The 12,844-nt window shown below is 41.5% G+C and overlaps 2 protein-coding genes and 1 long non-coding RNA gene across 4 annotated transcripts in view; all 3 read right to left on the reverse strand.

Moving 5' to 3' along the window:
- The window catches only part of LOC129605077 (uncharacterized), a 51,660-nt gene that overhangs the window by 1,881 nt on the left and 36,935 nt on the right, over positions 1-12,844 (reverse strand). The window lies entirely within an intron of this gene.
- Positions 4-2,340, reverse strand: LOC114869416 (low affinity immunoglobulin gamma Fc region receptor II-like). Its single transcript, XM_029173658.3, has 3 exons — positions 2,225-2,340; positions 1,468-1,734; positions 4-644 (listed from the first exon to the last, which is right to left on the reverse strand). Exons 1-3 carry the CDS (start codon positions 2,253-2,255, stop codon positions 364-366), a joined length of 579 nt encoding a protein of 192 aa, XP_029029491.1. The 5' UTR covers positions 2,256-2,340; the 3' UTR covers positions 4-363.
- Positions 8,245-10,858, reverse strand: LOC121202675 (myelin-oligodendrocyte glycoprotein-like). 2 transcript variants are annotated; one of them, XM_041073428.2, is made up of 5 exons: positions 10,706-10,858; positions 9,782-10,159; positions 9,593-9,685; positions 9,407-9,510; positions 8,245-9,327 (listed from the first exon to the last, which is right to left on the reverse strand). In XM_041073428.2, exons 1-5 carry the CDS (start codon positions 10,839-10,841, stop codon positions 9,298-9,300), a joined length of 741 nt encoding a protein of 246 aa, XP_040929362.1. In that variant the 5' UTR covers positions 10,842-10,858; the 3' UTR covers positions 8,245-9,297. The 2 variants fall into 2 exon arrangements, with proteins under 2 accessions (XP_040929362.1, XP_040929361.1); XM_041073427.2 differs by having other exon boundaries at positions 9,407-9,513.

The following is a 12,844-nucleotide window of genomic DNA, read 5'->3' on the forward strand; positions in this document are numbered from 1 at the left end:
ATGTTAAAAACATGAAACATGTTTTATTTTCATTTCTTGTCATGAAGGGTTTTACTTTTTGTAGCACAAGGATCTTTTTTTGGACGAGCGGCTCTTCTGGTCAGACAAGCTGAACAAGATCAAAGCAGAAACACAGCAGCAGGTGTGTGTGTGTGTGTCTCTGCGTGCATGTTGATCTTTGTTAACTGTCAGATGGTGATTGTTCCCACACTCAATGAGCCTCTGACACATTTGTTACAGTGATTTCCAGGACGACAGCAGCTTCAGTAACTTGAGGACGAGGTGTGAGATCAAACTGGTTTTTCATCCAGTCCACAGAGGTTCCTGCTGCTTTGGACCAGAACCTCCTCAAACTGAACGGGTTCAGGGTTTCACCTTGGACGTCTCCTGTGACTCTGAGGTGACTCTGAGGCGACTTCCCCTTTGACGGATGCTCACACCTGTAGAAACCTTGGTCCGATGTGGACACGGAAGCAGGACGGTTCCTTCAGGCTCCGTCCCAATGAAAACACCGTCTTTATAGAAGGTGGCTTTGAAGTCTGAGGTGGAAAACGCTGCATGTCTTTGCTTGTGTGAACAGCGAAGAGTCACTGTGTCTCCCTCCTTCACAGGAAGCGACGGAACCTCCAGGATCACGTCATCGGCTGAAACACAAAGCACAGACGTTCAGTCGGACGTTCTCCAGCCTTTAACAGTTTGTTACAACACAAAAAGGCTCAACATGAGGCCCATTAAATGAACAACACTGTATCATAGACAAGTGGCTGCATTAGTTTAATGATGTACCTCCACTTTGTTGTTTCAGACTGTGGGACATCATCAAACCCACAGACACAAACAAACCATCACGTCTCTGCTTTTCTGTTCAGTGCTTTGATGTCTGATTTGTATCATGTCATAAATTAACAGTGTTTGTATTTCACAGTTCACTTGTTCATTTATTGTACATTAAGAAGAGAATTTACTTCTTCTTGCTTCCAGACCAAAATTTGCATGAAAATTCAAGTTTGTGCCACCACTTATTTTAGAGCATTGTGAAATAATTTCACCTCAAGTTTGATATTTCAAGTGATGGAGTGTGTATAATCATAATCATGAATCTAATGTCAGCGAGAATTTCATAGACTTAATCCAGATGTGGAGCAGTGTTTGGTCTGAACGCTGGCATTTCAGCAGAACCTTCAGACCTCGTGGTGAGTGAGGAGCTGGTGACTGGTTCTGATCTGCAGCCACAGAACCTGATCACGCTGCATTAATGGGTCGATCATGTTATTCTCCAGGGAGTTTAAATGCATCAGGTCTGTGTGACGCTGATGCTTGAACTGAGCCATGCAACAATAAACATGAACCAGAGCACCCACATTTGGGTGAGTGAAGCTGAAATAAGCAAAGCCTCAAACAGTCTGACCGCTGTATTAAAATACATCCCATAATGATTCAGCAGCAGCTGCACTGTTTCACTCTCACCATTCACCGTGATGCTGAGGACGTCGCTGCTCTCCCCAGACTCAGACTCACACCAGTAAAGCCCAGTGTCTGCTGGGTACAGGCTGCGAATGAGGCACTGGGATCCATCCCAGCGGCCCCAGTCAGCGCCGCATGAAAGGTCAGACCCAGTCGACACGTTCCTCTTCACTGTCCAGGCCACGACGTTCCCCGACGCAGAGCAGCTCACACTGAGCTTCTCGTAGCGAAAGAACTGCGTCCGGTCCGGCTGGATGCTCAGTATGGCTGCTGCAGGTCAAACAGGAAGAGACGCGTCAGCCGCTCCCTCTGTGCTTAAACAGCCGCTACACACGACTTTAACCTGAGATCAGTGGATGTGTGTTTTACCTAATGTGGATCATATGAGTCACTGCATGAACCACGCATGAACAACCATCAGCAGCGTCCGTTATAGTTATAAAGCTAACGATGCTAAAAACATTAGTGGCTGCAGTCAACATTTGTTCAGTGTTTAGGAAACAATGAACCTACAGGTAAATGCAGGAAAAATACATAACGTTTCCATAAAAAACTAAGTTCAGGACAAAACTAGGCTCCAATAAATAACAAATCAAAAAGCAAACTGTGATAATTTTGGTCGCAGATCAGGTAAAAGAGTCCTTTGTTCTGCAAATGTCAAATACAAAACCACTAATACACAAAGCACGAGTGACAATTAAAGAGTACAACAATAACATGAGGAGCAGGTGAAGTATGAACTACAAACATCGTGTCTTACACATCAGAGGGTAGAAGGACGTGATCTCCATCTTGATGCTGTCGTCTGTACTGGCTCTGAATCAACCCACTTCCTGACTCTGACCACAGTCAGACAGAGAAACACACAAGTACTGTATCGTCTGTGTTGTGACTGTGAAGTCAGATGAGATGCACTGGACTGTTAACATGCACATTATGTGTGTGCAGCACAGACATTTGGAAAACACATGAACTTCATGGCAACTGTCACTCTCCATTGAGATGCAGCAGAGTAAAGTCTGCAACATTGTGATCTGCAGTGAGAGCAGAGAGCAGGTGGAGGAACAGCTGGAGAGGTGGAGGTTTGTGTAAGACAGAACACATGAGTCTAAACCAGAGGTAGAACAGTGAGGCTGCAGCGACTGAGGTGAAGAAGCTGCAGCCTGATGGTGAGTGTGAAAAGAGGTGGAGGCGAGTGCAGGCGGGTGGAGCGGGTGGAGGAAAGTGTTTGTGACACCTAATATACAGTATTAGGGCTAATAATGTTATTATTAGTTCAGCTGGGCTCTATATCATGAAGGCACAAGCAAAACAAAATCACATAGAAGCACATGTTTACACAACAAATGTTAATTTAATTAAATCTCATACATTTTTACACGCAGATTTAATCACATTTAAGTGTATTTTGCTCACAGCATCAAAATGCTATCGGACAAAAATGTCAAATGCTATTAATAAGAAGGCGTCAGGTTGAGTTTGCAACCATAATAAACGCGGTTCATTATAGTAACTTTAAGCTGCAACTCGTTTGTTGGCCACCAGATGTCACTAAAGACACTGTGTTGAAAAGCTTCCAGTAATGAACCCTTGTTCGATACAAGCTTCACCAGCAGTTACTCTTCAGGCTTCAGGCCGAACGTGGGGCTCGCACCAACCATGACACCCGATGAACTCAGACAACAGTCATGTTCTAACAGCTGATCTGGGTCACAGTTCCGGCTTTGCTGAACGTGTTGTATGTGGCGCTATGCTGAACGTGATTGGGCGCTTGTCACGTGACATCACGTGAGCCATTCAAGGAGTGGAGGAATTTTCCACCCCTACTCTTAACCTGGGTTACACTTAGATCAGAGTTCTCACTCTGTTCTTGCTGTTTCAGTCTCTTGTCTGACTGTTTAAACTCATCAGAGTTTATCAGAGTTATGATGAAGCTGCTGAACCAGCAGAACTGCTTTACATTTCAACAACTGCTTCTCTGGAACCTGTAAAGTGAAACTAAAGCTTCTCTGTGAATCAGGAGACGATCAGGAAAGTGGCAAATGTGCATGATGTTGGTGGTGTTTGTAAGAGAAGCTTCCTCCCTCTGATCTGACTGATCCAGCGTCTTCAGTCTGTTTCCTTCCTCTGTACGTGACCTGTGCTGCTGTCACCTCGTCCTCAGCCTTTCAGTCTATCAGGTGGAGGTGGAGTCAAGGACAGAGTTTGTCCTGCTGCTCTGCAAAACCAGCAGACGTCAGGTTGTTGTGGACGCAGAGAGGGGACAGGACGGTGCAGCCATCAGCAGGACGCGAAACCCACCACCAGTTATTACAACAAGAGGGGCAACGTTACAGCTACATGAACAGCAATGTGTTTATTCAATAATTATTACTATGGAGAAGGCTTCCAAATGACCAAATACCAAAATAAAGTGTTTTTATCGTTTCTGTTTCTCTATGAAGCTTCATTTATTCTCTACAAGATGAAATCCAACAATTAGGTGAATAGATTTTTTGAATAGCTCACTTATAGTCACATTTTGGAAAACTGGAAAACCATATAGTATTGATTAAATTATCACTGATAAGCTGATAAGTGAGCGGTCATGATGTGCATCAAGCTCATTTTGTGTAAATGTTGTAAAGCAGTTTATTAAAATTTAACAACGCAATAAAATAACTTTTATAAATGTTCATGCATATTTATCACGTTTTAGCCTGTCTGCATGCAACCAATAACAAAATGCTCAGAGAAAAAAATTTTTTTTTTCATAAATTTCCATTTTAATGACGCTCTACAATAAGATCAAGCCAATGATGACAGGCTGATTTGTTTCCATTCTGTTACAATGAGAGCAGTAAAATAGCATTGTATGGAGGTGGAGGAGGGGACAGAGAAGGTGCATGAGGTGAGATGCTAAGTGTGATTTAAAACATAAGATTTAACAAACCTCCAGAAGACAAACAGTCTGTCTCCATCACATCTGACTATAAAGTTCTACACTCAACAGTTGCTAAACTTCCTGCAGCATAAGTCACCTCCAGCTAACTGTCATGTGAAATAAAACCTATATGAACCTTACAAGACTTAAAAATAAACGCTGCAAAGCAACAACATAAACAAGAGAGAGAGAATATAAAAACAGCGTGAGCCACGCTTTCCCACACAACCTACCAGGAGCATTTTTATCAGCACCATGAGAGCGGAGAGAGATGATTGGAAGATTATGGAAAAAACACAGGTCTCAGAGGAAATTAATAAATCATTTAAAAAAAGAATGACTCAAGAGATACAATTAATAAACACAAAAATTAAATTGTGATTTAGTGAACACAATTGATAATATAATTTTAGATACAATATTTATATATAATTAACATATGAATTCGTACAGGGGGAACAGGCTGTGATGATGGAGGACAGTGTCATTGGAGCTCACACAATGTGCTGTCACATTATGATTAGCGCATCTGAGTTGTGAAAGTTGTAGAACCAATGTTAGCAGCTCTGTGAAGGTCAGAGGACAACGGCTGTGGAACCCAAATGTCACTGGGTGAGACCACAGTGAGCACAGTGGTTCTCCTCCTGACACGTGTCTGATTAAAGCTCTTCTCAGTTGCAACTATCAAACACTAATCGGCCTGCAGTTTGTAGCTAGCACTTAGCTACGTCATTTGTTAGCTTGTCTAGCTTCTGTTTATACTTCAACATGTTACATCCAATGTAGTCTGTTGAAGTCTCCCACTGTTTATTTAGCTGGGGGTTTCGCTGGCATCAACGCTGTTTATTGTATTTAACTTGTGATATGTGTAAATCCAGCTTCTCTAGATTTAATTTGTCACTGTTGAAGCTCACGTGTCAGAAGATAAAAAATTGCATTTGATCTATTGTTAAACTAACTGGAAAATGAATTACTTCATAAACTATTCACTGGTCAAACATTGTTGTAGTTTGATGGTTGATAATCTAAATTCCTAAAATAACTCAGCACTGTTTTAATGCAGGTGAACGTCTTTGTTGGCAAACGCAGAAGTTCAGGTCTCATTAGTTACAAGAAATAGGAATTAACAAGATCTGAAAACAAACAGAACACAACATGTCAGTTCAGCAGCTGGATTCTAATAGAACCAGTGTTATCTGACCTAATCTGATATAAAAGGCGACAAGTAAAAGCTATGTCACAGATATTAGAGCTTATGCTTTGAAGTCAATGAGAAGAGGTTTTTCCTCTTTCGCTGCTCAGACTGAGCTCAAAACTTTGTTTTTGTTCTTCAGCAACAGCAAAAACAGGGCAGATACTTACTGAGAGAAGAAATCGGATCAGTTCATCTAAGCTGAGGCATTTTTTTGAATGACAGCCTTCACTGAGGACAATAATACTTGTTTTCTTGACATTGGTTCTGTTCTGTGGATTTGTTTGCAGTTTTTAAATAAAAATGTTTGATTAAAATATTTAAAGGAAGAACTGTTTTGAAACAGAATCAATGCACAAAACTAGGCAATTATAAGGTTGTTATAAAAATGTTTGTTTGAGTTTAGTTCTAGTTCAGTTCCGTGGATTTATTTTCAGTTATGTCCAATGTTTGATTAAAATATTAAACAAAAGAATGGTTTTGTAGTCAAATAAATGCGCAAAACTAATCAATTATGAAGCTTTTCAAGAAAACACTGCACATAAAATGGTTTTCAACACAACCCATCAATTAAATTAATTCAGTTATGGTAGAATAAAGGCCTACAAAAATTTAAGGAGTCCAAAGAGACGGCTCTCTGAAAAGAGCTGAACTTCCCATCACTAATCAGAGCCAAGATGAGACTGGATTCAACAAGTAGACTTTAGTGAAAGTTCATGAAACCTGCAGCAGCATCTCCTTCTACCAGGAGCTTCTCACTGGAGTCACGTGATGCTGCAGGAACTGGACCATCAGGTTTCACTGTGAGAGCATTGAACTTTCTTTTCTGCTTTAAGGCTTAAGTTGTCCAGTTTGGTTTGGTCTAATTGTAAGAATCTTATAAATTTGTAAGCCATTTAAAAAGTTATGGTTTCAGTAATTACTGGTTGGAGACGTTTTAAAAACAATCTTAGATGAGAAGCGAGACAAAGTTTGACTTTGAACTTGACGTTTTAACAAAAAACTATTTAGGGATAAATAGTATAGATTATAGATAGAATATAATAGATTAAATGGAAGCTCACTTTAGATCATCATTGTCCTGAAACGGACGTTATTCTGTCTCGTACTGATTGTGTCAAAAAGATGTAAAATGTAGAGATGGCGAAATCGAAGCCTCATGAATCACTGAGCAACTTCTTTCACTGTTGGGTTGAAATCGACACATTGCTCATTTGCATCATTTGACACAGTCAGAACAGCGACATCTGCTGGTTGTGTGTGAGAACTGCACCAGAGCAAACTGACCAAACCCTCACTGATACGTGGTCGTTATCACAGAGCATGTTTTATTCTTAAATTAAAGGTATTTAATCAAAGGTGTGTAATTGTGTTTTTCTGTGGATAATAATAATATATCAGTAGCCTTGATGTGGCAAATATGTTTGACAGTCAGATGTTATTAGTACTGTATTTTGTGCTTCTGCAACTTTGTTTATTACTACATTACTTACTTGTAGTGTACTTGTAGTACATTACATTACTACAAAGGCTTTTATTTTAGAATCGCTTCCACAGAACGTAATCTGCTTCTCACTACAGCTCCAGTTTTGGAGAAGAGCTGCTCACACTGATGTCTGACCGTTAAACATATTTTGATTGGATGTGACTCTGTGTCAAAATGTAGATGTGGATATCTTTACTTACTGTATTGACTTGTCATAAATACATTACAAATATCTGTAATGTGAATCATCTATCTTATAGATGTTAAGTCCGTTTTCCATCTTAATGAAGCTTTGACATATTTAAACAACCAGCCCGTTTAAACTGCAGACAAGCAGCTCGGTAGTCACGTGACTTGTCGACGCCTCTCACTCGCATTGGTCACGGGGCTGAAGAGAAAGCGAAAGTGAAGCTGGTCCATGCATGAAGTGCAATTCATTATTCATGTGTATATGAAAACTAAATAACGTCTTTTTATGCTGTGTTTCGCTTACGTAAATCGGTAAAACACATTTGCGATATACTGATTCTTCTTTTCTCTACTTTCAAAACGAAATAAGAAAAAGGGAAACCGGGGGCGGGGCCAGTCGTTGGACTTTCACAATAAAACGCCCAAGAGCATTTGAAGCGCAACATCGGCAAATATTTGTAACTCTTGGAGGATTGTCTTAACGAGGCGATGCGCGCTCTCGCGTGCGGAAACCAATTTCTGGCAGACAGTCACTTTTTGCCATTAGGGGGGCGCTCTACCTCCTTTCTCCTTCTCTCTCTCACTCTTAATTGTTTAATAAAAGGTTCATAATTTAATTGGTCGTTGTCTGTGATTATTTGTATATGGTTCTGCAGCACTGGTGAATTGAGTCGGCTATGGTATGGAGTTCACCCTTCAACTAACTTAAATCGATTGAGTCTGTATTGGCTTTTCCAAATTGGTTATTGGTCCCTGGTAACAGACTGTGACCAGTCCCAGTCTCCAGTTCTGTTTATTGTCACTTACGTCCTTCTCACGACTGGGGAGTTCTGTTGGTGCTGGTCCACCTGGCTGGTGTAAATCTGTCAACTGAGATAAATAAACCTTCGATGACCTAATATTCACCGACAGCAGCAAACTGCCACAGTGCCCTCGAGCAAGACAGGAAGTGACTGCCCAGGCAAAGTCTGCAGTAATTTTAATTAAAAAATAAAACTGGCCACATGCACATTTTACATTTTAGTTTTATCTTTATACAAGTATGACTCAATAAAATATACTTGTTTGTTTGATTTTATGGAGGCATTAAAATAAAAAGTTATGTTTGACAGTGAACAAATGAACATAACCCAAGATAATAATTTATTTAGTTTGTTTCTAACCTACACTTTTGTTTTTTATGCTGTTGTCTATAAAGATATGCACCAACAGTCAGAATAATGAGCAGGAGGCCAAACAGGGAAAAAGTGTAAATGTTTTAACAAAGAAAAACAAGGTGATTTCCTGCTCAGGTAAATTAATAAGTGAATCACAGCCTGGTGGAGTCATTGTTTCCCTATGGACAGAGGCTACAGTAGTTGGATCCAGGCCTCAGGCTCATTCAGGTTTTACAAAGAAAAGACCTAAAGCAGCTGCGTCTATGCAGGTGTTCTTTTGGTAACACTGGTGCTTTCAGTGTGGTTGGTTTGGGGAACGTCAGACAGATCAACCTGGAAAATCCCCAAACTACACAACCGCTGCTATCACATATAAACAACAGTGATTGAATCCAAGTCTGCGTCATATAAAACTTAACTCATTCTTCATGGATGAAACAAAGGCTCCTTCACAGGACGTCGGTCTGTTATTAGGCCAACACACTCCCACAGGTTTAACACACATGAAACACTAACAAGGCTGAATCACAATAAATAAACAGCTGCATCTTAAACGTGTTTGAGTGGTGTAGTGTCCATCATCTCTGACCCACAAAGGCTCCGACCAGAAACGACTCTGGTGGATGTTAATGATCTGTGGAAGAAGTCTTTTTGTTGAATCCAGAGACATGATGTAATGATAAACTGCTTGAACAGCAGCCTGCTGACTGAAGCCCTTGAACCCATAAACATCTGTGATGTTTATGGGTTCAAGGATGGTTGCATCTCATTATCATGTTAAGCGGACAGGTCCTCAACAGGACAGTTTGCTGCTTGTTGGTATCAACCATCACTGGGTCCCTGGTATAAAAACTGATTTAAATCCCTAATGACACTCAACTAGTCCTTACGCAGGATCCCAGGTTCTTCTGGAGTCCTGGACAAAGAATCAAAAAGCCAATAAACCAACAGGCTGCGTGACCACATGGGACGTGTTCTGTTTATTTCCTACTTACGTCTTTTAAGCTGTTTTTTTTATAATGACGCCACAAACACACTCCACCAAGCAGCTCAAGGACACAGAATGACGCTGCAAGAATGCCCAGACTGGACCGACCTCCTGCTGTGAAAAGACACAAAAGCTCCAGTAGCTGAAAAACAATTGACGAGAACAACCTTCAGACACGTTCCTGTTTTCTGACCTGCAGCGTTTGTTTGGTCCTGTGGTTCTCGGGTTGTGAGGTTTCTGGGATCCAGAGGCGTCTCTGTTGTTGAGGGTTTAATCAAATATGGATCTAGGAGGAAAAAGGCGTCCTCAAACTTAATATTTAAACTTTACCTTAACATGAGGAACCGTTACACGTTTTCATGTGAACGTGACGCGTTCTCACCGACCACCAGCTGCACCGTGGCCTCCCTCACTGCGCTCTTTAACTTGGGGATGAAGCATCTGTATCTGGCTGCGTCTGCCAGCGTCACGTTGAGGATCTTCAGGGATACGTTCCCATGTCTCAGCTGCTCCGTGAGCAGCTCCGTCCTCCCAGCGTACGACCTGAGCTTCATGTCTGTCACTTCGCCTCCGTTACGGTGCACGTGCACGTACTGGACCCGCCTCAGCGGATCCCACGGGTCGGGCCGGAGGTCGGGTTTGGACCACTCCACCGTCAGAGCCTGTATGTCGACCGGAGGCTCCAGGTGACAGCGCAGCACCACGTCATCACCCGGGGCCGAGGAGATGAGGCGAGGAGAAGCCATCACCACAGCCTGAGCTGCAGGAAAACAGCAAATACACAGCCTTCTATGGATTCATCTTCAGAATCCATTAGGTAAATACTCCTGTTTACACATGACTGAAGGAAAACAAGTCACCTGCTGAATCAGGAAAGAGGAAAATTTAAATCATTATATTTCCTTCCCTCAGAGTCATCTGACACAAAGGCGTTTGTATCAGAATCATTGTTCATTATCAGAGTATGACTCCATCAGCTGATTAGTGAGTCTCAGTCATGCTTGTTATTCACGGGTGTCAGTAATAACGGGATCTTATTTTCGTTCATCTTTATAACACTGAATTTCTCAATCTTAACGATGTGACTGAGCACAAATTATCCAACCTTGTTATCGTTTTCAGATCACTGTATGAAGCCAAGCCAACATCGGCTGATAAAACCGTAGATCGAGGTCGATTCGATCCAATCGACTTCTATAAAATCCATATAAAATTAACGCACCAACAACGAGGTTACAGAAGTTTATAATAATCCAGATCAACGCGTTGAGTCAAATTAACCTGGTTAGTGAGTGAATGATTTTACCTTCAGCTGCTGAAGAGACGAAGAAAACAAAAACCAGGATCCACAGCGAGAACGTGTGACTCGGTTCGTTACGGTCCATTTTACAGACGCTCAATAGAAACAAACCAGCCGCCTTTCTGTTCAATTTATAAAGCATCGCGAGACACGCCTACGCGATGACGTCACGAAATAGCGACGGGCAATGTCTCAGCTGATCTGGATCTGGAAAAAACCTTGGGATCCCCCAAAAAGCTACCGGGGGAGAGAGGGGGCGTTTGCTGAGAGTCTGCTCCCCTAATTAAGAATAGGATAAAGTAATACAGTGATTTAAAAGTGAAAGGAGGTCCAGCGTTTATAAATGATGAGACACGGGGTGAGACTTTATTAATGCTACACATCAGTCAGAAAAGTTCTGTCTTATGTCTTCATCAATGAAGCTGTTGTACAAAGGAGAAGACGCCTGTGTGTTGATCTCTCTCTATGATGGCAAAGTGAAACACAAGTGAAACAGGTTTTGTTAAAGTGGCTCAGCATGAAAAACAGTGGAGGAGTTGATCATCTCTGAAAAAGGCCAATAATAAATACATCAAACTAAAATGAGTTAAAGTAAAAGAAAAATCAATGATGAAAGTTGGTGATCAGAAGATTAGAACTCACAGCATTTAATAGTAAATGATGAAATGGGGAAATAAAAGGGAACCATTAAATCACAGGAGAGAATGAGAGACATTGAATCAGCTTTAACTTGTGTGACACTGAAGTGTTGAGATGCGATTTATAAACTGTAGAAATAAATATACAAATATACAGCACTGAGCTCCAGACAGAGTTCACATGGGAATTATTTTTGGCTGTGATGAGACACTGACAGAGAAAAGTGTCCACATATCTCTGTGAACGCTTCAGTGGTAGATGATTGTAAGAAGTTAACTCTAAAGTAGATTTGCTGATATTTTAGCCCAAAACAAACACTCACTGCTTTGACACAGTGTAAACTAATACTGTGAGTCGTGACATGTGATGACACTTAAATGACTCCTGCAGACTCACACCTGACTAATCTGTCTCCTCTGTGGATCCTAGTGGTTCTTGAATGTACCACACTGGAAGGATGTGGTTCAGTTCTTACTTTTTACCTCTTGATCAGCAGATTAGCAGCTTGTGAATAGAGGGGCCCCACTCCTGTGGACCTGTCTGTGTTAACGCTGTTTTCCAGCTGTTGCAGCTGTTTTCCTTTTTGCTTCACCTCAGGTCGCAGTGCGTCTTTTAGCTCCAGGAGGAGGAGCAGTGGCGTGGGCCTCCGTGTGATGAAGGAGAGCAGCTGCTTCAAACCACCATCCGGTTTATTCTAAAGGCCTCATTCATTTATTCATGAGTAAATACTACAACCTGAGCTGAAGAACAGGACATTCCTCACAGAGCAGAAGGTAAAATGATGTGATCTGCTTCAAGGTTTATATTTTCCAGTTCAATTTGGCCCAACTGTAAAGCGTTGATCTTCATCTCTGTGCTATTACCACATTATTACCACAGTGTCAGAACAGGTTTCAATATAATTTGCAGTGATTTCTTACAGTTATCTCTTTTCTGTGTATCTGCCCAACAGTCAGGTTCCTGTTTCATTTCAGCTGATGCCAGTTTGAGACACAAAATAATCCATCATTTATTCCCATGTGGGGTCGCGGGTGGTGCTATTTTTGGGTAAGAGGCAGGCTACACCCTGGACAGGTCACCAGTCCATCACAACACACAGACGGACAACCATTCACACACACACTCACACATAAGGGCAATTTAACCCAAGGCATGTTCTTGGACCGTAGAAAGAAGCCGGGGAGAACCCACACGAACACGGGGAGAACATACAAACTCCACACAGAAAGGAACCCGGTCTGCCCCAGGAATTGAACCCAGGACCTCTGAGGTGAACGTTTACTTCTCCTAGAACAGCGTTAGTGTGTAATTATGCATCAAACCTTTTATTTATCTTTTGACTTAACGACTAAAACTTTTATTTTGATGGTTCACGAAAATGCTTTTAAATCTAAAACAAAGGGAAATTAGTGATTCTCAATCAGTGAACGCTCTGGTTTGTGTTTGTGCATTTCCACATTTATCAAACTAAAGTCAAGGCAAGTTTCAAACAGCCAGCTGCTCATA

Source organism: Betta splendens, chromosome 2, assembly GCF_900634795.4.
Source record: "Betta splendens chromosome 2, fBetSpl5.4, whole genome shotgun sequence".
Taxonomy (NCBI): Eukaryota; Metazoa; Chordata; class Actinopteri; order Anabantiformes; family Osphronemidae; genus Betta; species Betta splendens.